General features: G+C 36.6%; 1 protein-coding gene across 2 annotated transcripts in view; it reads right to left on the reverse strand.

The window, feature by feature from the left end:
* Positions 1-3,319: 3,319 nt before the first annotated feature.
* LOC139149054 (Golgi resident protein GCP60-like) overlaps positions 3,320-21,625 on the reverse strand; it is a 32,823-nt gene continuing 14,517 nt past the window's right edge. The window contains exons 2-9 of one of the 2 annotated variants that reach the window (XM_070720575.1): positions 17,975-18,116; positions 17,134-17,274; positions 15,686-15,799; positions 14,483-14,570; positions 12,712-12,808; positions 8,231-8,485; positions 6,723-7,019; positions 3,320-5,718 (exon numbers count right to left, since the gene is read on the reverse strand). In XM_070720575.1, the coding sequence (XP_070576676.1) occupies positions 5,510-5,718; positions 6,723-7,019; positions 8,231-8,485; positions 12,712-12,808; positions 14,483-14,570; positions 15,686-15,799; positions 17,134-17,274; positions 17,975-18,116 (1,343 nt within the window). In that variant the 3' untranslated portion in view covers positions 3,320-5,509. Of the gene's footprint in view, positions 5,719-6,722; positions 7,020-8,197; positions 8,486-12,711; positions 12,809-14,482; positions 14,571-15,685; positions 15,800-17,133; positions 17,275-17,974; positions 18,117-21,625 lie in introns of both variants that reach the window. The other variant, XM_070720574.1, reaches the window with a different exon arrangement.

Consider the following 21,625-nt stretch of genomic DNA (forward strand, 5'->3'; position numbering starts at 1 on the left):
TCAAAGACAGTGTTGCAACCAGGAGTTTTAAACAAGGGGACACTGTGTCAAACTACCGTTTACTTTTGGGGACATATTGCAAACGTTGGGGACAACGTGCGTCAGTTGTCAATCAAATTTTGTATTATTTTGTAATAAATTAGTTTCACTGAACAAATTTCAAGCTACCAGGATCGCGTCGCTATGCCTAAATTTCAGGCAATTGTAGCGGTATACTTATCTGCCGCCAATCAGAGCACAGACGGATTACAGTCAAGCAAATGATGATATCAAGTGCAGCATTTTAATATTACATTTAATCATAGCTAGCTCCGAAAGTAAATAAGTGTAAGCTTCAAAATAATATTGAAAACAAAGGTCATCGTCTGTAACAGATATTACTTGCAGACTACATCCAACACCGTCGAGTTATGAGTGCGCCGAAGTGACTCGCAATATGCAAGAATGCGGGACAACGGGTTCCGTTTGGGGGACATTGTCGCAAGGGCGCGTTAAGGCGGCAACACTGCAAAGGGACTCAAAAATGTGACTTTCCCCAAACAGTGGTTCAAAAATTGTTACCCTCCTCAACCACCCCCTGCTAATTTACGTAAAGTCCCCAATATTTTGTAATTTAACAGGTGCAGCCAACGAACAATGCACTTTTAAAAAGGTCCTTACTATGATAAGATATATTGTGCATGACAAATAATGTGAACTGACTAATTTTAATCAAGAGGGTAATAATTAGCTGTTCATAATTTGCCCTCCCGCAGAAAATTTTTCGACTTACCCTCCCACACTCAAACTTCATTTTTACCCACTCGCTACTTATTTTTGCCTGTTTCCCCTCCCCACCGTGAATTTTGGAAGCTCCCTCGCCCTGTGGCGAAAAAAAAACTTGCCAATTTTACCTGCCCTGGAAACAATTCCCCTCAAAAAGTTTTTCCCCAAGCCCTGTCCCCAGGACAATCAACCGATATCCGCCCTGCCCTACAAAAAAACTAAAATTTGCTCCCCTACCACCTAAAGACATGTCCCCTGCCCTAGCAAAATTAAAATTTCCCCTGCCCTCAAAAATTGCTCCTGGAATAGCTTTTTCGATGAATAGCTCCGTTGGCTGCACCTCATTTACATGTTACCTGTTCGGGCCTTTGCTGACGTAACATTATGACGTATCGTTTAACCTATCTCCTCAACGGAGTTCACTGTTCTCAGTTGTATGCCGATTAAAACCAGCATGATATCACTGATTGAGGAAATACTCATACTAAACATTCTCTGATGTTTATTGATATCCAATTATGTCCTAAACTGATCAGGTCAATGAAACCATCATCAGGTCATTGCAGCCAGGCAATGCTCATAATCATTTACATCTTCGGTGATATAAAACTCGAATGTAATAACCGTTGGTAGCAACTTCAGAATGCGTGCTGTTGGCAGCTAGCCAGAACTCTTCGGTTTCTCCAGTTGTATCCCCCTCGATCATTTGTACATGAAATTATTAGGTATGGAATGGTTGTCGGTCTTAAAGGTTTCACAAATTAACATGCTTATTAGGTAATAACCAGTTTAAAATTTTATTTCCCCCAATTTTAACATACAAATGAAAAAAAAACCAGAGAAATAAGAAAAGTTGCCTCATCTTAGTTGATACTGAATCGACAAAGGTGTGAAAAAAATGAAAGGTTTGTTGATAAAGTCAAGGCGCTGAAAATTCAAAGGTCGATGATTAGCTCAACAAATTTGCCGCTGCAAACATTCCACTCCCGACATCTGGACCAACAACGAAGTGTCGTAATTTTCAATACCAATCTGATCAGTGATTAATCCCCATTCTCGCAAGTGGTATTTGTTTCTATGGTTTGTCCATGGACCCTGGTAGAAAGAGGATTAATTAATCGCTTGTGGAAGTGTTATTTTTATGGTCCTTTTAGCTAAAATTGCGAAATTAATCCCTTGAACGACTTAATTTTCAAACTGGAGACTCACAAAAATTTTGCGTCAGATTTGACCTCGACCTATAGTGTAATTATTCGTCTAAAAACCAAAGTCGAAATTAGAATCGTTGTCAAACTTAAATATTAATGGCCGATGTCAAACGAATTTAAACGAAGACGCCACAAAGACGCCACAAACAACAGTGGCAAAAAAACTTCAAAATCATCTCATAAAGTCAAAATTCAAAATAAATTCACTCCTAGGAATATATGAACCAATTTAAAGGTATTCCGACAAGCCTATTCAGAGAAAAACAAACTCTTTATGTAAAACCGTGAATTTGGCCCTAAAACTTTGCATACGTCTTTTGATCACCATTTGTAAGAAAACTTGAAACGCAAGTCATCCCTAGACAGCTACAAATCGCATTTTTCCAAGCCATTGGAAAAGGAGTTTAAGAGAAGAGGATTTTTTAGAAAAAATGTGTAAAATCTCTTTAAAATTTGTATATCCAAATTTAAATGATAATATTCTGAAATCTGAAAAGGCTTCTTTAAAAAGCAACATATTTAATTTGGTCAGCAGAATCTGAGAACGAGTTTCACCAAAAAAATAAAAGTTATGAGAAAGATGCAGCTCATTATTCACACAAATCCCAGTCATGTCGCCCAGAGACTTGTAATCCAAATATAAAGGTCTTCTGACAAGAAGGGCACAGCTGACAGGAAAGATTCTTTCGGACTATCAACCTATGACTGATAAGCACCTTGTCACTGACAGTGGAGCTAAAAGTAAATCCCCGTATGTTTCCATTTGCCTACCTTGAAATCGACATTTTGCATCCGCCAAAGGTCCAGCTTTTTCACTTTATGAATCATAACTTTTGCATAGAAAGAGTACTGAGTACTGACTGAGTACCGATTCCTGACTTGAATTTGTTCAAATGACGTGCATCTTAGTCATAACTTTAATTTTTTTGGTGAAACTCGTTCTCAGATTCTGCTGACCAAGCATTTTTGTAAAAAATTTATCAACTCCTCTGAAGCAGATTCTTTTTACCATAGGCAAGACTACATAATGCAAAATTGTGTATGTTCATCATTGATGGTGACAACTCAGATGATTTGCATATTCAAACAATGTTAACTAATACACTTTGCATAAATGAATATCATTATTGGGGAAACTGAACATTAGATGTGCTAGACTGAGCTGACTTTTCTCCATTCTAACACAAGAAAACGAGTTCAACAGGAAAAAGTGTGAAGTGGTTCAATGTGCTCTAGTTGCTCTGCACTCTAGTTGCTGAGTGAATGGTGATGTTCTAAGCTTCATTTCATATGCCTGTGTTGTCTGATTTAAGTTGTAAGCAAGTAACTGAAAACAAGCACAGCAGTTTCTGCATGTCATGTGTAGTGTACAGCTACATAACAATTTATTTGAGTAAAGGATAAAAAAATCAGTTACATACACTATGATTCATTTCAGTGTGCATGACCGGAAAGTGGTTTCCCCGATTATTACAATATTGAACTTCTGATGATTGTGGTCAATCATGGAGACAGAAAAAGCTGTTCCAAATAAAGCATTTGTCTCTATATTAACCTTCTTCCACCCCATGTCCTGCATATGGGTCAACCCAAACCAGTTGAAAACTGCAAGGTCATACCAATGCATGGGCATGAAAGCATTGGATACCATCACCATTTCCCTGTGCATGCTGATTTGATGACCCTATTGAATACAATGATGTTGGACCAAACGCCAGGGTGGAAAAGGGCTCCATTTTACAACGGACAACTGAAAAACAGCAGGGTACAATCAAACAATGTGATAAAACAATAACGAACATTTAGCACCATATTCACAGTATTGCAAAGGCCATGAATTCTAATACAAGCATAAATAGCTACATTTCTAACAAAATGAGGAGGTATTCATTCATATTAATTGCAAACTTTACAAGTAGTAAGACATCACAGTTAAGAATTGCACCCTTTGATATGACAGTCACAGTTACTCTGGTAAATTCCATAAAAATAAAAAAAAAAGACCATCACATATGCCTCCTTAATAAAGAAAAGATAAAAATGTAAATTTTACATAAATACAGAGATCATAGTCAAATAACCATTGTGTCATTGTTAGGTTTTCCATTCTGTTCAGACTTATCTTTAAAAATGCAGTGTTCTCAGGACCAAATGTGACAAGGAATTGGCATATTGGAGATTAATTCATAACTGCAACACAAACATTTTGACACAAAGAACAAAACTTCCTCCTTTCATGAAATCTCGTAATGATAACCCTGAAGGGCCCAAACCAAGTAGCTTTTAGATTTTGTGGTCGAATCGTTCTGTGAAGATATAGCCTTATAGGGCTGGATCGTGTAATAGAATGTAGAACTGCATGGATTATGGGATTTTCTGTAAAAAACGAGCTTATCAAGCAAAATTGACAGTTCAGCTATTATTACAGCTATGTCCAGTGTTCAAACTGGAAGACTGCCACTTGAGGGCGCTCTCTTTGTTCCCTTGAAAGGACTGCCTGAAGGGATAGCTCTTCCAGGCCTAGCAGACTATTTGTTGTATTTGACTAAAAATCAATGATTCCTTTTGTCCAGTCCTAAACTTTTACCATAATCTGAATACTCCTGATTTAAGACAAAAAGAACTGCGAGAAAATAAAACTACATTTTTAGCTTTTGACTGCGGCGAACTTGGCCAACACATTATTTCTCAAGCATGCTAAATTGCATGAAGGTTTGCAGCAGTCGTCTTCAAACACAATTATTGCCTGCGTTGAACAGAAAATTTCAAAATTTTCTAGCTTAAGTTGTGATGTTTAAAATAAATGTAAACAAAACGAGATAAAAGTCGTCTCACAATGTTCTGTTTATACACCTTGTGTTGTCTTGTTCAGGCAAACACGAACAACTATTAAATGATTGGGTTGGTCACAAAACTCATCAGCAGGGAGAAATAACACTTTCTCAACGAGACAAAATTGCAACTTTTATTCAAAATTGAACTTCCAATTTTTACATTGTACAGCATATTATTTTGTGCACATTCTTGCAGCATTATGTATGCAAATTCCACAATGCTAATTTGCAGATTACACGGTTTCACTTTAATAGATGTTCAGTAGATTTTAGTCAGCTACTTCAAAAGCTACTTTGATGTGTGGAGATTTTCCAACACTTGATGGTATACTATACACGATAAATAAAAAAAAATTGTTGCTGTATTGCTATTTCTGTGTAACGTTGCAACGTCTGACCACTTGGTGGCGCTAAACACCATACAACTTTGCCGCAAATTCTGCCATCAGTTCCTGAACACCCAGGGTGAAGTTTTCAGAGTTGACCACAAGATAACAATTATGAAATCAGGGCACGGAGCATACCTAGCTTATTAAAGTAATCAGTTACATTCATTTTGAATAATAAATACTTCGATGGTGAAGAAAAATTCTCATATATTCTGTTTTTATTCCTTCATTTGGCTCTTTTGTTTATACAATAATCTTGGGCACTGAACAAAAATAATACACATTTTACCCTAAATGTTAATTTCTTACTGTTTTATCTAGTGTAATATACTCTATAATACAAAGATTTTGACCTGAATAAAGAATAAGAGTTATCAAATTTTAATAAATACACTCCTCTGCCGGGGTAAACATGACTGCCTGCGTAAACTTCTTCATGACAGTCTCTTCTGTAAACAGGTATAATTTCATCGGTTGGTGGTCTGTCATCTTTTCTGCCTCGTTCAAGGTCACCTCTTTCTCCTTGAAATGAAAATAACGTTTTGTTAATAATGGAAAAAATATTCTGTATTTACAATGTCATCAATATTGTAAATAGATATTTGTATTACACATTAGATATTTGCATTTTCCTTTCTATGAAAATCTTTTTTGCATATGGGCCTACAGTGCTCTACTCAGTCTCAGAGTCAGTGTGACAACAAACTTGAACTCAGTAAAATTGAAGTTGTACGTAACCCTGCTAGTTTTTATTAAAATGTACAGTAGTTCAGCTATTGCATCTCTAAAGGGGATGCTATGTCTGAAAACAGTCCAGATGCATCATATCTGAGTGTTTACAAACAAGCTGTTCTCTTTCTCTGGTTCAGTTAGTTACTTTGGATGATAGTGAGCCTATTTGTGGTAACCAGTGTGAAATTTTCCGCCTGATGTTGACTTTTGGAGAGCAAAAAGTTACTGTCAACACTGCGGTATACAAATGGTTGGGTGGGACTTACATCTTAAAATGATGATCTGCGCCCTCTAAATGGAAATGGGAAAGTTTATTTCTATGGTGGATTTGTACTCAATGTGATAATACCAAGCTGAGACAAGCTTTTGATACGTGAATCAGTATGCAGAACAGTGTTACAAATAACCGCTTTGATTGAAAGTTTTTATTTGATGTGAAAAATACCAATGATGCTCACACACTTGATCAGAATGTCATGTATAGTCAGTCTCCCTTTGAGCCACCTCAGAAAATATCCAAATAGGCAATTTTTATTACCCCTACATTGTGGTATTTTTGTTAATAATGACATTCAAAATCTGACATTTTGTAGAGAGGAAACTTCAGTTTCTTGCTTGAAAGTCAGGGACACTGACAACTCCGTACTGATTTCATTGAGGAAGATTCACACTAGTGAAAATACCAGGATGGGAGGTCATGTAGGGGTCACAATAGCCTATCTATGAGTCACATCACACATTCAACATCAGCAAAGGATGATATTCTATCCTGAAATTTTTGTTGCCATAGTTACCTTCCTCATCTTCCAGTTCATCTTCTTCATCACTAGATTCACTGATGTGTACGCTAATTGCATTACTTGGTGCAATAGACCACTCAAAATACAGTCCAAATCCTATATCGTAGTAATCCGTGGCAAATTCCCAGAATAGACATGTGCCTTCTTCATGTGTTGGTACTCTGACTGTGACGGTTTCCCCACGTCCCACCTTGATGACAGACTCTGTGTCTTTCCTCAGTTGATCTTTGAACTCCTTGATTTGTGGTCTTGTCCACATGGATGCATTGGCAATGGGAGGGAAGGATTCCTCTGATGGCAGAAAAGCAGAAGAGCTGATGAGAATTTATAAATGGGACATTCTGCCTTCGTAATGCAATACCTTGTTCAATGAATGTGCAAGTATTGTGTGTGTAAAGAATCTCAGGCTACTTTTAATCCTATCGCTACCATGGTTTTGCCCAAACCCTTTGTTATCAATGTTGATTGTGGACCTCTTTACAGGGAACTGGGGCAGAAAAGGTTAATGGTCAATCAATTTTTGTAGTGATATTGAGTCAAGTTTCATCTAAAGAAGCCTGTAAATTGACAGCCTTTGACGTTAATCAATACATATCGTGGCAACAGTACAGCACAACCAACCATTACGGCCTGCCCTAGTGTTTTACATATCCTGGTACAGAAATTCTTTGTACTTTCAAAACTAATCTTAAGGTTACCGAGTTCATGATTTTCCAAGTTAAAAAAAAAAGCAATGCCCAGTATAACAAATTAACAAACAAAACAAACAAACCAAATAAAAAAGAGATTATAAATATCCAAACACACTATAAACTAACAACTACCAGAAATTAGGCCGAATAGCTTGAGTGGCTTCAGATTTATTCATTTGATTGTGATTCTATCAACTAAATCATGTTTTTCTAGGAAATGAGAACATGAAACATTCATTCTTTAATATTCACTATTATAAATTATGTACAAGAAGGAAAGGGTTATGGATAACAACCTGCACGGATGGCTGCAATCAAGATCTTGGCCCTGGAAGATCATTTGATGATGTTTGGTATAATAACAGTTTTTACAACAGAAGGAGTGACATATTATAGTTTGGACTCTTTAGATTGGTGAGTGAGGTTTAATGGAAAAGAAGAAGTAGAGCATCACTTCTGATGACAAAATACCATAAAGTGAGACACAATAATCACATAAATGAGAGTACAACAAATGATCACGTTAATTGAGCTGTGCCTAAACAAACCAAAAGTCATAAATTAGGGATAATTATGCAAAAAATATAGTTACTTTGACAAAGAACATGCAGGACAACAACTACAGTTAAACGGAACAACTTACAGATACATGCACTGGTCAACAAAACACAAAAACTTAAATTACTGTTACCATACCAGATGAGAAACCAAACGAGATGACACCACACCAGCCATTATCTTCACCGGGAAAACCAAAACAACTGAACACATACTAACCACCACTACTTTCATCACTAAAACCATCAGTACCTGCAGCATCTTCCCCGTCTTGTGACTTCTGTTCTTTTTTGGGACTCTGCTCGCCCTGCTCTGCCGTGTTGTTTGACAACGGTTGTTCTCCTCCTTCCTGGTGGTTTTGTTTGTCCCCTCCGCCATTCACTACAACTGCTGCAATTTCTTCCGGTTTGGGAGTTGGGACAGGTAAAGATGGAGTCTCTTGTTGTTGCTGCCCTTGTTGTGCAGATTGCTGGTTGTCATTCGGCTGCTGCACTTGTCCATTCATACCTGCATGTTAAAATATCAAAACACGTAATCAAGCATTGTTTGCATTGCTTTAATTTACACTGACAGAATAACATATCCTGAAAGATGTATTACTGACAATTTCACTCGTCTTGACCTTACCTATGTGGTGTCCAGTCATACACTTATTCAAATAGCGTGCATGGAACCCATGATGAGTTATCTGACACGAAACAACAGACAGTCTCATGAAAAGGATGCCATCTCAATTATGCCTACAGTGGGTAACACTGAGATTAAAGCTGGACCACAACATTATAGGAGAAGAAATTTCAAAATAAATGAACACCGATCTACCACCTGAAACATACAACCAGATCTGTCCAACATTTTAATTACATGGTTGACAAAAATTTCATGAAAGCTTTTATGTAGTTCATAAGCCTATGGTACAATAAAGGTCATATCAGAGTTGAGGTTCAAAACAAGAATACCACAAGGCTGTGTGTGGCTAGCTATTTAGATCTCAGTCATATAACATATTCCTCAGTACAAGAGCATATGTGGCAGTGACAATGAAGCAGTTGATGACTTTCATAAAACAATTTCTGAAACACAATCAGCTGAATTACATATTAATTGAAACCTTACTGTTCAACATTGACGCACGTCATTGAAAATCAAAGTCTTAAGTTACAGGAAGGCAAAGATATGTTGTACAATGAAATTAATTTTACTTCTCTTTTTATCAATATTATATTGCCACAGGAACAATGACAAATCAATCTACTCACAATTCACACAAGATATATTCTGTGCTAGAGAGTTGCACAATATTGGAATAATTGACATGTTTGTTTCAATGCCTCACAGATGATCGATCATCGTCATGTTATGTTCATTTCATAAGGGAAATCGTTATGAAGTTGCCCTTGAAAAAAGGCTGGGTTAAGGTAGAATGCGCCTCGGGACATATTCAGACTCAAACTTGTACAATGCTTTTCTGATATACTACTTGTGGGGGTTCATTTTAAAGTGCTTGGTTTAAGAAAATTTTTCATTGTCTTAGTTTTTTGAAAATCGAAAATTTTATTTTTCTCAGTTGTATTAAAGGGACATTATTTGTATCTTTTGACTTTTTTTTCATTTTTTCGATGACTGAAATCCCCGGTCAAATCAATGGGAGACCTAAATTGTGACTATGGACGGCTTCAAGGATATGTAAAACCACCTTCTTGCTCTTTACGGCAAGGTGCAATGTTGGTAAGGGAGTCCGCGCGATTTGAACCAACCGCCATGATTGAACCCCTGCACATGACCAATATTACTACGCATACGTCAACCATCAAAGGACATACCTATAGCTGGAACGTGAAAGGCCTGTGACCTACACACTAACTTCAGCACAACGGATATCGAGGAGCACACGGCGCATAAACAAATGCACGTATCACAAACTACTGTCAAATAGTGAAACTAAGCAGGGCATTTGCTTGTAGTTTGATTTTAGTATCGATGACACGGACTGTGAAACAAATAAAACCATAGACGCAATTGGGTCAATGGTAAAACTAAAACGATGTCAGATTACAGGTACAGAGTAATGCATTTCTTGTGCATTTGATCGTTAACAAATCTTCGTCAACTTTTAAGATTATTAGGGCATTTTCTTGCCATTACGTTGGTTCGTTTTACAAACACGACATGATCACTTGTTGAACCTGGAAACATCGCACTCGGACTGAACACTGCACGGTGTGTAGCATCGGTGACATTGTGACACCGCGCCGGGCGAGTACTGTCATTGATACTGCTCGCGATTGGAGTCACCTCTCGACAAACAAGATCTGTTTGAATGTTGTTATTCTCTGTGCATCGCGTAATTATTTGTATCAGTTGAATCGCATTTCGAACCAAAAGTGAGTACATCGCAATGACAGTTGCCTAGACCCGTTCGCTTACGGCCTCTGTGCCTCCGACCCACTCCCAAAAGTGGGCTTTACGTAAGAAGCGCAGCTGAGCACATCGTGTACCTAAAGCTCTGCGTACGGCCTCCACGCCGTATAACGCCGGGAACACACAGACCTGTACGCAGGGCTAATCGTGTACCCAGGCGAGGTGGGTGTGCTTGAAAACGAAACTCAATGCAAGTTTGGGATTAAAAATGGGTTGTTTTTGGTGGAGAAACTGCACGCCGCAACCGAGGTGTTTGGCACAGCCCTGCCACGCAGAGTTAGCTTTCACCCAACAATGTACATAATGTACGTGTCAGTCGCCAAAGTACATTGCTCAATTTCGCGATCACCTCGACAATAACGTGACTGTCTACTGAAGTTAAATATCCCTTCATTTTACTCTGTTTTCACATTTCTATGCCTAAAGGCTTTGGGCAAGTCTACATATGCATATGGAGGAACAAACGAGATGAAAAAGATCCGCAATTATAGGCCTTGTCGTCGTCAGCTGGTACCGGTAGGCATTTGAAATGGCCATTATAAAATGTGCTCTGTAGCAGCAAAGAATGGTGTATCTAAGAGCAGGATTGGCCGTCAAGATCTCCATGAAAAACTGACCGTCAAAATGTAACTGGGCAAACGGGATCGGTAATAGGGAATCCCGAAACTGCAATACTGCGTTTTCGACTGTCACTTCGTGTGGTTTATTTTTTTTACACGCGGATGCTTACAGCGGCCTAGATAGCAGTTAGCAGTGTGGTCTGATCGCAGGTCAACCTGAGGTTAACAGTACCCTCCATAAAGCTCAGACCCAAGGTTTTTCTATACGGTGTACGCAAACGGGATGGAAGTTGTCTATGGTAGACCGTTTTTTAGACATCTTTCAGTAAGTCGAATAACATTATCAACTGCTTGTTTGCAACAATATGAGGTCAAAAGATACAAATAATGTCCCTTTAACACCGGTAACGTAACACACAGGGATGGCAGCCATTTCGAATTTCAAATATCAGTAAATTTTGGTTAATTTTTTTTCTCTAGTTCAAAAATTTGCACATTGACCCCTGATTTTTATTCTTGATTTTGAAAGAGAATGGTTGCAATATTCCTTGGGGAAAATTTGAGCAAAAGTTTAAATCTTTCACTTTGAAGGCGCATACTACCTTAAGAGGTTGTGACTATGGAGCATTCTCATCAAATCATCCTTTTTGTCTGGTAATGAGATGACAATATACCCAATCTGATGACTGCAAATCTTCATCCATATTTCCCTGTTTTCTCTATCACATGTACATTTGGATTGAAGTATGTTTGATGGCATAAAGATGCATGATGTACACTAGGGTAAATTGCCATGTCTTCCAAATGAACATAGGCATAGAGCAAACTGTACGACACAGCCACAATTGAAACACAATGAATACCCATGAATGTCATGTCAAATCTATTCTAACTTTATCACAATTGACTATGAAAATGCTCAGTTCTTAAATTCCGTTTTCTAAAACTAGTGGACCTGCATATGTCAGAGCATTAGTTTTCGCTGAACTGTCATCTACAAAATTTAATTCCACATATCCAACTTGGATGGAGTATAACAATGCCTGTCTTTCAGATAATGAATTACCAGTAACTGCAAACGCCTTATCCAATGCTGGAAAACCGTGTTTGATTATAGGTTTTTTATTTTCTTCTAATTTTTCCAACATTCTGAATCAGCCTTTTGCATATTGGAAATATTCCTAACACTAAAATATCTGCATAAACATCTCAGCTATTTCTGATGTAGAGTTGTAAAGTTCAAAAACACACTCTAATACACTCTGTAATTGTTTACAGAGAGCTCAGAGTTTCAGAAACAAATAACTTCAACTTGTAAATATGGAAATTCAAACTTTGATTCTGTTTCCTTCAAAACAGGTATTGATGATGGAAAACCTATGACCTACAAATTAAGTGCATTTTTATTTGTTTCCACAGATACACGCAGGAAATCAACAAGCAAGGTGATTCATCGGAAATACACTGCTAGTCATACTATATACCATTAGCAGTACCTCAAATTTAAACTGTTCCCAGTCTGCTGGTTATATCATAGGACAAACCTGAATCTGCTCTGCTAACGGCTACAGGGTACTAGCTCAGAAAAATAAAATAAAACACCCTTTACTAGCCTAATGCCGTAAGCAATATCCTCTGCAAGACTGAATGTTGTGTGTTAAGTGTTGTAAGCCAGGTCTCATGACAAAACTGCTACCCTAACTATTGACTGATGTAAGCGATCTCTTTATATAACAGGAAGCAAACTCTTACCTGCCAACTGCTGCTGTGCCTGTAACTGCTGCTGATACACCTGCTGCATGTACTGTGTAAAATAATTGTCTTGGAGCTGTTTTATCAAAGTTTGTTGCTGCAAGACAGAAGCGGGAGAAGCTCATACATGAATGAAATGCACAAAGTACAGACAGGAAGATTTGGTCTCATTGACAACAAGCAAAACACATCACACAAAGGCTCATTAAGAGAAACCATATGTTGTGAATGTACTGAGAGACTGTTTATGGCTCACTTGCATTGCCATTCAATCGGAATAAATGATGCGACTGCTTGGAGGGATGGTGTCCATGTTGCCATGGAGAGGACTTCACTTAAATTCTTGACACTGTCATAGCAACAGGTATTTTATACCGGAGATGCAGAGCTTGTTTTCTTTTTGTTGATAAACAGCATTCATGCAATCTACATTAGCCTCATTAATTTCAATTGATCATAAGTTTGTATTTGAAGATAGATTACAGGATCTTGTCATTTGCTACATTATCAAGTTCAAATGGAATGGGAAGTCATACTTGATATTCTGAGTGAGCATAACATCCTTTGTATGTCAGGGAAAGTCTAAAGCCAAATGCATTCATGATGGCGAGACAAACACAAGTCCTGACAGCACGTGTTGGACTAACCATCTTTGACATCACCACAGACGACATGAATTTCACTGTGGATTTGAAAAGGCAGGATGGAAGATGAGACAGAATCTATCATAATGACTGCTTCAGATTTTCTTTCAAATGCCAAACTGCTCATCTTCACAAAGTCACAGATTGTATTTTAAGACCAATACGGCAATTCCCACATGTTTGACATTTTCAGCTGGTGCATGCTAACTTATCAAAATTGTCTGCATGATGTTTAGGATTTCATTCACTTCTCACAAGAGCAGATAACTCAACTTCCACAGACAAAAGCAGGAAGGTTATAAGGGAACACATTTTGGAGAAAAATAACTCTGAAAGATTGTCATTAGAAGATTGTGATGTTTTGTTTGGTCATTTTTGATGGCTTAAGTCTGAGAAAATGTTAAGAAGGCTAAATACTGCACAGCAGTATTTCTGAAACTCTCTTATAACTGCAAGTGATGAAATTGTAAAGTTTATGCAGGAGTTGAGGTTATATAGGATGACACTGTCAGTGATATATGGTCAAATGAATTCATTTTCCTTTGATATGAAGCCGTAGTCTCATATCTTCTACACAGCTATAAAGTCAGCATGATTAATGCCTACATGTATTAAGGTAGAATATGACATGGGACAGATATTCAGACTCCATTTCCTGACCTACCACTACTTATGGGGCTTATTTTAAAGCTCTTGCTGTAAAAAAATTCTCAGCGTCTCACCATTTTTTGAACATTGAAAAATTTAATTCCCCAAAGCCATAACACAGGGGTGGTGGCCATTTTGATTTCAAATCCAGTACATGTTTGGTAACTTGTTTCTCTAACTCTGAACTTTGTATGGTAACCCTGGATTTTTATTTTTCTTATTTGGTAAGAGAACGGTTGAAAGTTTCATTTAGGAAAGTGTGACCAAAAGTTTAAGTCTTTCAGATTTCACAAAGTATATCACCTTGCATGTAATGGGAAAGAGTATACTGTTTATACATGTGTGTATATACATCATGCAAAGAGGGTATGCATATTATGTATTACTAGTATATGATATAATATGGGTGTATTTATTTTACTTGTGTTGATGACAGACAGCTAAGCCAATTGGATTGTTTGCCATGGCAACAGACCTACCTGTTCAGGACTATTAGGGTAATGTTGCGCTGCGTATTGTGCAAACTGTGGGTATGTCTGCTGATCTAACATCTGTTTGATTTGTAACCTGCAAAGAACACAAAAGAGCAGAATACTGTGAAACGTGTCTTTTCAGCCAGTATAATTTTTTGCAATTTTAATAGCTAATTCTGTCAATTCACTAATTTAAGAATCCACTACTTTAAACTGTTCACTATATTTACAAAGGTTAAGATAGCTAAAATAAAAACCTGCTGATTGAAATGAAAATCTGAAAATGCTAAAAAAGCATGCACCTAATTCAAAGTGCTTTATAGTAGATAGGTGTTATTATGAAGACATATGAAATTAAACACATGCTTTTCCTGAGTGAGAAAATTATACTCCTGGACTCTTGCTTAAATCCATTTTCAGCTTACTGTCAATAAGTTATACAATAAAATTCTTAATAAACTTGACATGTTGAAAGGAAAAATAAATTTGACTTAGTGCAGCAAAAACAAAGTAAATTGTAAACTATAGAACAAATTGTACTTATGCAAACTTTGAAAACATCAAAGCACACATGGTGAATTATCATTTGAAAACCAGTTTCAGTAGCAACAACGACTAATTTTACCATTTGATGAGTATTAAATGACATTATTGAATACAAAAGATTCAATATTTTGACAATATAAATTATCAAATTAGTCAAAGAATACAAGATAGAGTAGAAAATGCACAATGAACACACGGTTTTCTCATGGGGATGTGTATCATTGACAAACTACATATGAATTCTATGGTAAAAATGTTGTAAGTAGAGTTAATACGCCTGAATGGAAATTAAAAAGGGATAATAATTGCAAAGATTTCAATGGGAAATAACCTTCCGTTTATCTCTCAGGAAAACACATTACAACATGTTACTTTTAACACTACTCTTCCAAGAAATGCACTTACTTCTCTGCTCTGAAAAGACATACTTCTGTTTCCATAGAAACTGAAAAATTTGATTCCTCAGCTATGTAAATATTTGCAACATCTTAAATTCATTAACAAAAGCCTACCAAATGGTATTCTTTGACTCAACATTTGAATTACAGGTCAGAACAATGTCTGTTGTACCGGTACATGACAACAGAAAAACCCTTGAGAAAAGAAGCTACAAACAAAGAATTTATGATGAGATCATAAAATTTTACAACAATGTATTCAAACCTTTGTTGTTCTTGTCGTATCCTCTCTTCTTCTGCTTGCTTTCTGGCATTTTCTTCCATTATTTCCCTCTCTCTCTCCTCGGCTTCTCTCCTCTGTCTTTCCTCCTCTTCCCTCCTGTACCGACACAACAGTAGGATTAACGTCAGCTATATGCTACCTCACCAGAGTTTGAACACTAGACACAACAGTAGGGTTTACGTCAGCTGTACACCACCTCCCCAGAGCATGAGCACTCCAGATATTTCAGGCACAACAGTAGGGTTTACAGCAGCTGTAAACCACCTCCCAAGAGGATGAACACTTCAGATATTTCATAACCAGTCAAAACAGCACCAAGGTTTTTGAGAGAGCTTAGGGTTTATCTTTTCCTGACTGAAGCTCGTAATACAGTTGTTTAATACATTTTTATTGTTATTGGCACGGTCCATTTTACTGCCATTTCTGTTTTACTACCACTTTTTCCTCAATCTATGCATGCAAATCAGTGACATGCCACTGCACAGTCTGTGATAGTCTCCTGTGCGTGTACAGCGTCACATCAATTCAAGGACATAGACAAATTTATGACATCACAAAGGTGAGCTTATAAAAGATGTTCTTAACTGTGATAAATTCGATGTGATGACCATGATATGTAAACCATCAGAAGTCTCCTTACATTACAGTAGTATGCATTTTGAAAGTGAAAGACTTAAACTTTTGCTCAAACTTTCCTAAATGAAACTTTCAACCATCCTCTCACCAAATCAACAATAAAACTCAGGGGTCACTGTGTAGAGTTTAGTACTAAATTACCTGACATTTACCGATATTTGAAAAGTAAAATTGCTGCTATCCTAATGTTAACACAATTGGGAAAAATTAGATTTTTCAATTTTTGAAAAACTAAGATGCGGAAATCTTTTCTTACTTCAAGAACTTTCAAATTAGCCCTTATACGAGGTAGCTCAGGAAAGAAATGTGAAAATTTGAGTCTAAATATCTGGCCCCGAGGCTAGTTATCTTAAAGAAAGTTACTATTAAAGTTGAGTTTTCACCAGGGAATAAACAAACTTAACAATATCATAAATACCTCAAACAGTCTACAATAAAACATGATCTATATTACTCAACTATATCGAGAAAATTTATATTTTTATTTTAATTAGTAGAAAGCATAATATCAACATTGTGGCAGAATAAAGTAAAATATTGTCAGAACAGGAACCATCCACAAACTCTGACATTGATTGCATCCATACTTCATTGAGCCAAGTGTTGAACGATAATTTTCCTTAAAATCATGGAAACAGCATTTTTATTTCAAGTACTACAGTTTTGTAAAAGTGCATAAAACCCTCCATGTACACTCATTTCAGTCTTCTATTCTTGTGAACACTTTGACATTTTGATGATAAATCGGTCAAAGGTGGATGTAGTATAAAACTTTATAAATAAAAAATTCACACCTTTTTCTTTCTTGTTCGTCCTTTTCTCTTTTATGTGCTTCAATCCAAGGTTTCAGGGTTGGGCATCTTTTGTCCAGTAAACTACAGAAAGCTTGCTTAGCAGAATCTCTGTCCATATCACCAAGTCCCTGCCACTCTTTCCTGAGAACATGAAAAATCATCATTGTTTGAAAAGCATTTGAGGAAAATAGTCAAGAGTCTTGACACAGAGTAATGAAAAGAAATTATATAATAGAGGTACAACATCTTAAAAAATACATGTCCTGAAACATGGTAACACCTTTTCAATTACAAAATACAGGATTAGGGCAGAATGTAACATTACCCTAGAAGCAAAAACTTCAATGAAATTCTTAATAGAAAACTGAAGGAAGTACATGAATCAATTACCACATACAAGTGATGATTGATGATGTACTCTACCGGTATTCTGTTGGGAACTCACTTCATCACAGAGCATAAAATGTACAGTGTAAGCCTTAGGGTATTTGCACGGTGAATATGCACAGTGAATAGGCTGCAATACTTTGATTGTGCTTTGATGAAGTCTGATTTCTAAATGTAAAACTCTTGCAAAATACTGCATCTTTTGTGAACATGTATTTAATGCATGTGCATGAAGATTTGTCCACTTGGCATATTCATGTCACATAACAAAATTATGAAATTATTAATAAATATCCTGCAAAGTTCAAAGACAAAATCTAATACGGAATTTCTATTGTTAGAATACACCATGGTTTACCTCCTGCTTTAATTGATGAGGCTGTCAGCTCAATACAAGCTGGAATTAATTTTATAAACAATCACAAGAAAGTGGGAATTTTTGTTTCTGACTTACCTCCTATCATTTCCGATTACATCTAACACTCCAACTGGTGGTGAACTAGTCGGATCATATCTTCCATGACTGACTTGCTTGCAATATGCCACAAGTTTAAGTTTATCCTTGTATGAAAGATGGACAACTTTACCCTCCATCTCTGCAAAAAAAAGATTTTGATTAGCTGTGTTGATACACCAAAATGAATGGCCAACTCATTTATTGATATAAATCTGGAATATTCAAATTTTGGCATCCTAACGTAACATTAACAGATTTCATTTCATGGAGATGGAAAAAAGTCTGCATACCACTAAAGACTTTTCACAGACCTGTATTCACAGCTACTGATTTGTCATTTTCAACAGACTGACGATTCTGGTCTAGAATCAGATTATGACCAATAAAACCTAGACAATCCCCATGCTACTTTAGCAACTTGAACAATGAAGGAATTGAAACATAAATATTTATCAAAAACATGAGCTCTACACACCTAGGTCTTGATAGTATGTGATTCAATTTTGAAAACTTTTTTTAAGTTGTGTATGTTTTGTTCATGTTACATCTGATGATATGTCCATATTTTAAATTAGAATTCCTGCGTATCTTAATTCATGCCAACTTCACAGCACTGGGCACAAAGTGTCAAGGTAACAATGGTAACTATTTGAGTATTCAATCAAACATTTGAAAGTTTTACTGTCTTCCCATTTATTATTTTCATGAAACTTGAAACCAGAACAAATATTCTGAAATCTACCATAATATAAACAACATTGATTCATTAAGAACTCGTGCTGGCAATAGCTCTATATAAAGCTCTGATTATGAGCTCATCTTTTATCAATTTTTTCATTTTCACAATGACTTTGTCCAGGCTACACAACCTATGCATGTTGAAAAACAATTACATCTCACTGCTTATATCATGTTGTGTAATTACATGCAAGTCAGTCAGTTACCCTCAGGGTAACAAAGTGATGGTGAATCCAGTTGACACATCCGGGACAATAGTCCTAGACAAGGGGAGCTGTGCTACATGTAAATAAGTCTGGGTTTGATATCTAGCCATAGGCAAGACTTACAGATTCAGTTGTGTGCAGTGTTCCATATCAGATGAGTTAGTTAAATGTTTAAAATATTTATGTTACCGTGGGTGCATCTGATCTGACAAGGAGTAAACTGAAGTCAATCAGTACATAATACCAGAAGCAATGTACAGCTGATAGTCATCAAAATTCTAAATTATTTTTCCTAGCTGAGAATTCTCAGTTCTACAGAATTCAATGCCATTGAAAGAGGCAGACATATTTGGCATATTTTCCTCCTGACTGTATTTTTTACGAGATCCTTGTATACATAAATCTGTACTGTTGCAATTGTGCACGTGCATGGGAAAATCAGAACCTCCTTTCCAGTTCTATTTTAAGCTGTTCTTTGCTGGTACAACCTCCAGTTGTATTTATCGTGAAAACAACTACGATGAGAATGGCATTTTCCAAATCAAAATACTTGCATCACATCTGCTTCCTTGGGCAAGTACGCCTTGAGAAAAGCATAGCAAAATACATTTCTGCCGAAGCAGATTGTTCTAAATTAATATGAAGTGAAGTTGAAATTATGATGCATGTAGCTCTGCCCTTACTGTGACACTTTTTACACTGTAATTTCCATGATAAACACACCTCACTGTTCAATTTAATGTTCTACTAAAGCTTATCACCAAACAGTCTGACATTTTACAGCACTGAAATTTATTGCAAGAATTTATTTTGTGGCAAGTTTCTCACGAGTAGAATGCAATATCGAGCAATGTTACTTGTCATGAATACATTTTCTTGCTCAGGGTCATACATACTGACTCTTTCAAGGATTTCACATAGTAAATCTCTGACAACATAAGGATTCACTGGTACTCACAGCCACATCGCCACTATTTGCCAAATTTTACAGGATAGTTTTCATTTTTTTATGTCATAAAGCTAACGAATAATTGAGGTTTCATATCTAAAACATAACAAATAGTTGAGTGTTTTTATGATGATATGTTGGACTTGTGAGCTTGTCCCATGTGTTTATCAATGTTTTGATAAAATGGATTCATAGACTACATTTACTTATGAACAATAATGGAATAAAACCCACTAGTATTTCAGCTTTCCTTGTTAGAAGGAGATGGATGTTCTAAAACCTGGTTTCAGTATATCATTTAAAATGGGGAATTTTTGTTGATATTCTTAGCAAACTGTAAAACATAATATCATGTGTTACGGTTAAGCTACACATTCTATAGAGCTCACTTTTCAAGCAAGCATCTATGTTTACATTGGTCTGTTTACAAAACAATCTGTTTTCCTCCTTGCCAAAACAGTCAAACGCAGTTTTTGATAGGTGTAACTGTCTGGAAATTTCAGTAGGACATCTTTCTGATTACAAAGTAATTTTATCAGATGATAAATTTTTTGTTTCCATTCTGGCAAAACACAGCTGCCATTTCTGCCTCTGTGATGGAGATAGATGTGGCATCCAGTACACTGCTATTGCTCTATCTGTAGTCAGAGTAAGGTTGTTCAGTAAAACCAGTCCATAATTGTTGCTCTATCTGCAGGGTAAGGTAGGCTGTAGGATTCAGCCATATGTGGATGTTCTGCGACCTCTGACCTTACACAACAGTCCATTCCAACTGACTGGCTGATACTCTACACATCTTAAACCTGCTGAGTTCACATTACAATACTTCTGTGTTTTTAAATCATTCCCAAGAAAAACAATGAAAAGGTAACAGATAAAGATGAAAAACAATTCTGTTTATGCGGTCAGTTTCTAAAAATTGTGATCAGTTGATGGTTGTGACAAGAAACGGTTTGGTCTCCATAACGCAAGATAAAAGCTGCAACTTCTCAAGATTCATGTTGCAAATTGCTGAGCTAATTAATTTATCAGAACCAGGTACATTTGGATTCCTGGGAGTGAAATCAGAACCATCTTAATCCATTTGCAATGAGGGACAATTTGCAAATGAGATCAACAAGGCCAGAGCTGGTCTTTCTGTACCTAGAACCAGTTCTTTCATCTATTGCTCACTGCACAGTTTTGTATCTGGTTGCATGACTAATTCTGCAAGATCCTTGTATTGTAAGGATAACATAAATTAGCAATACATTATCACGACTGAAATCAGAATATAGAGAGAAAACTTTCAGAATTTGATTAGCATTTCTTGACTAAGATATTAATATATACATCTATCAATCTTCTGTGGTGTTCATTAGCGATATGGCACTTTCTATACATTATCAGAGCTTGGTGCAGCGGCAGAAAGCAATATTGTGACGTGAAATCCAGTAGTTTCATCAAGGCTATCATAAGGTTAGCACTAGACTTTCATTAGCGTAGGTCTTGCTAATGACTACTTTGAGTGCAATTTCCTTGCTCATTTATCATATTGGTGATGATTTTCTCACATTTCAAAGTGATACTTTTTCAGATTCACTTTGCTTGTTATGCTACTATGTCAGCATTCTCTTTTCACTTTAGGTAGAATGCATTGAGTTTGGTATTGAAATCTTTAACAAGATAAATGTAAACAAGATGGTTCTAATCTCTCAAAGTTAAAGAACTACCACAACTCAGCATCTTTTCTAAGCATAGACCCTCAAGAGGGTC

Source organism: Ptychodera flava, chromosome 14, assembly GCF_041260155.1.
Source record: "Ptychodera flava strain L36383 chromosome 14, AS_Pfla_20210202, whole genome shotgun sequence".
NCBI classification, from domain to species: domain Eukaryota; kingdom Metazoa; phylum Hemichordata; class Enteropneusta; family Ptychoderidae; genus Ptychodera; species Ptychodera flava.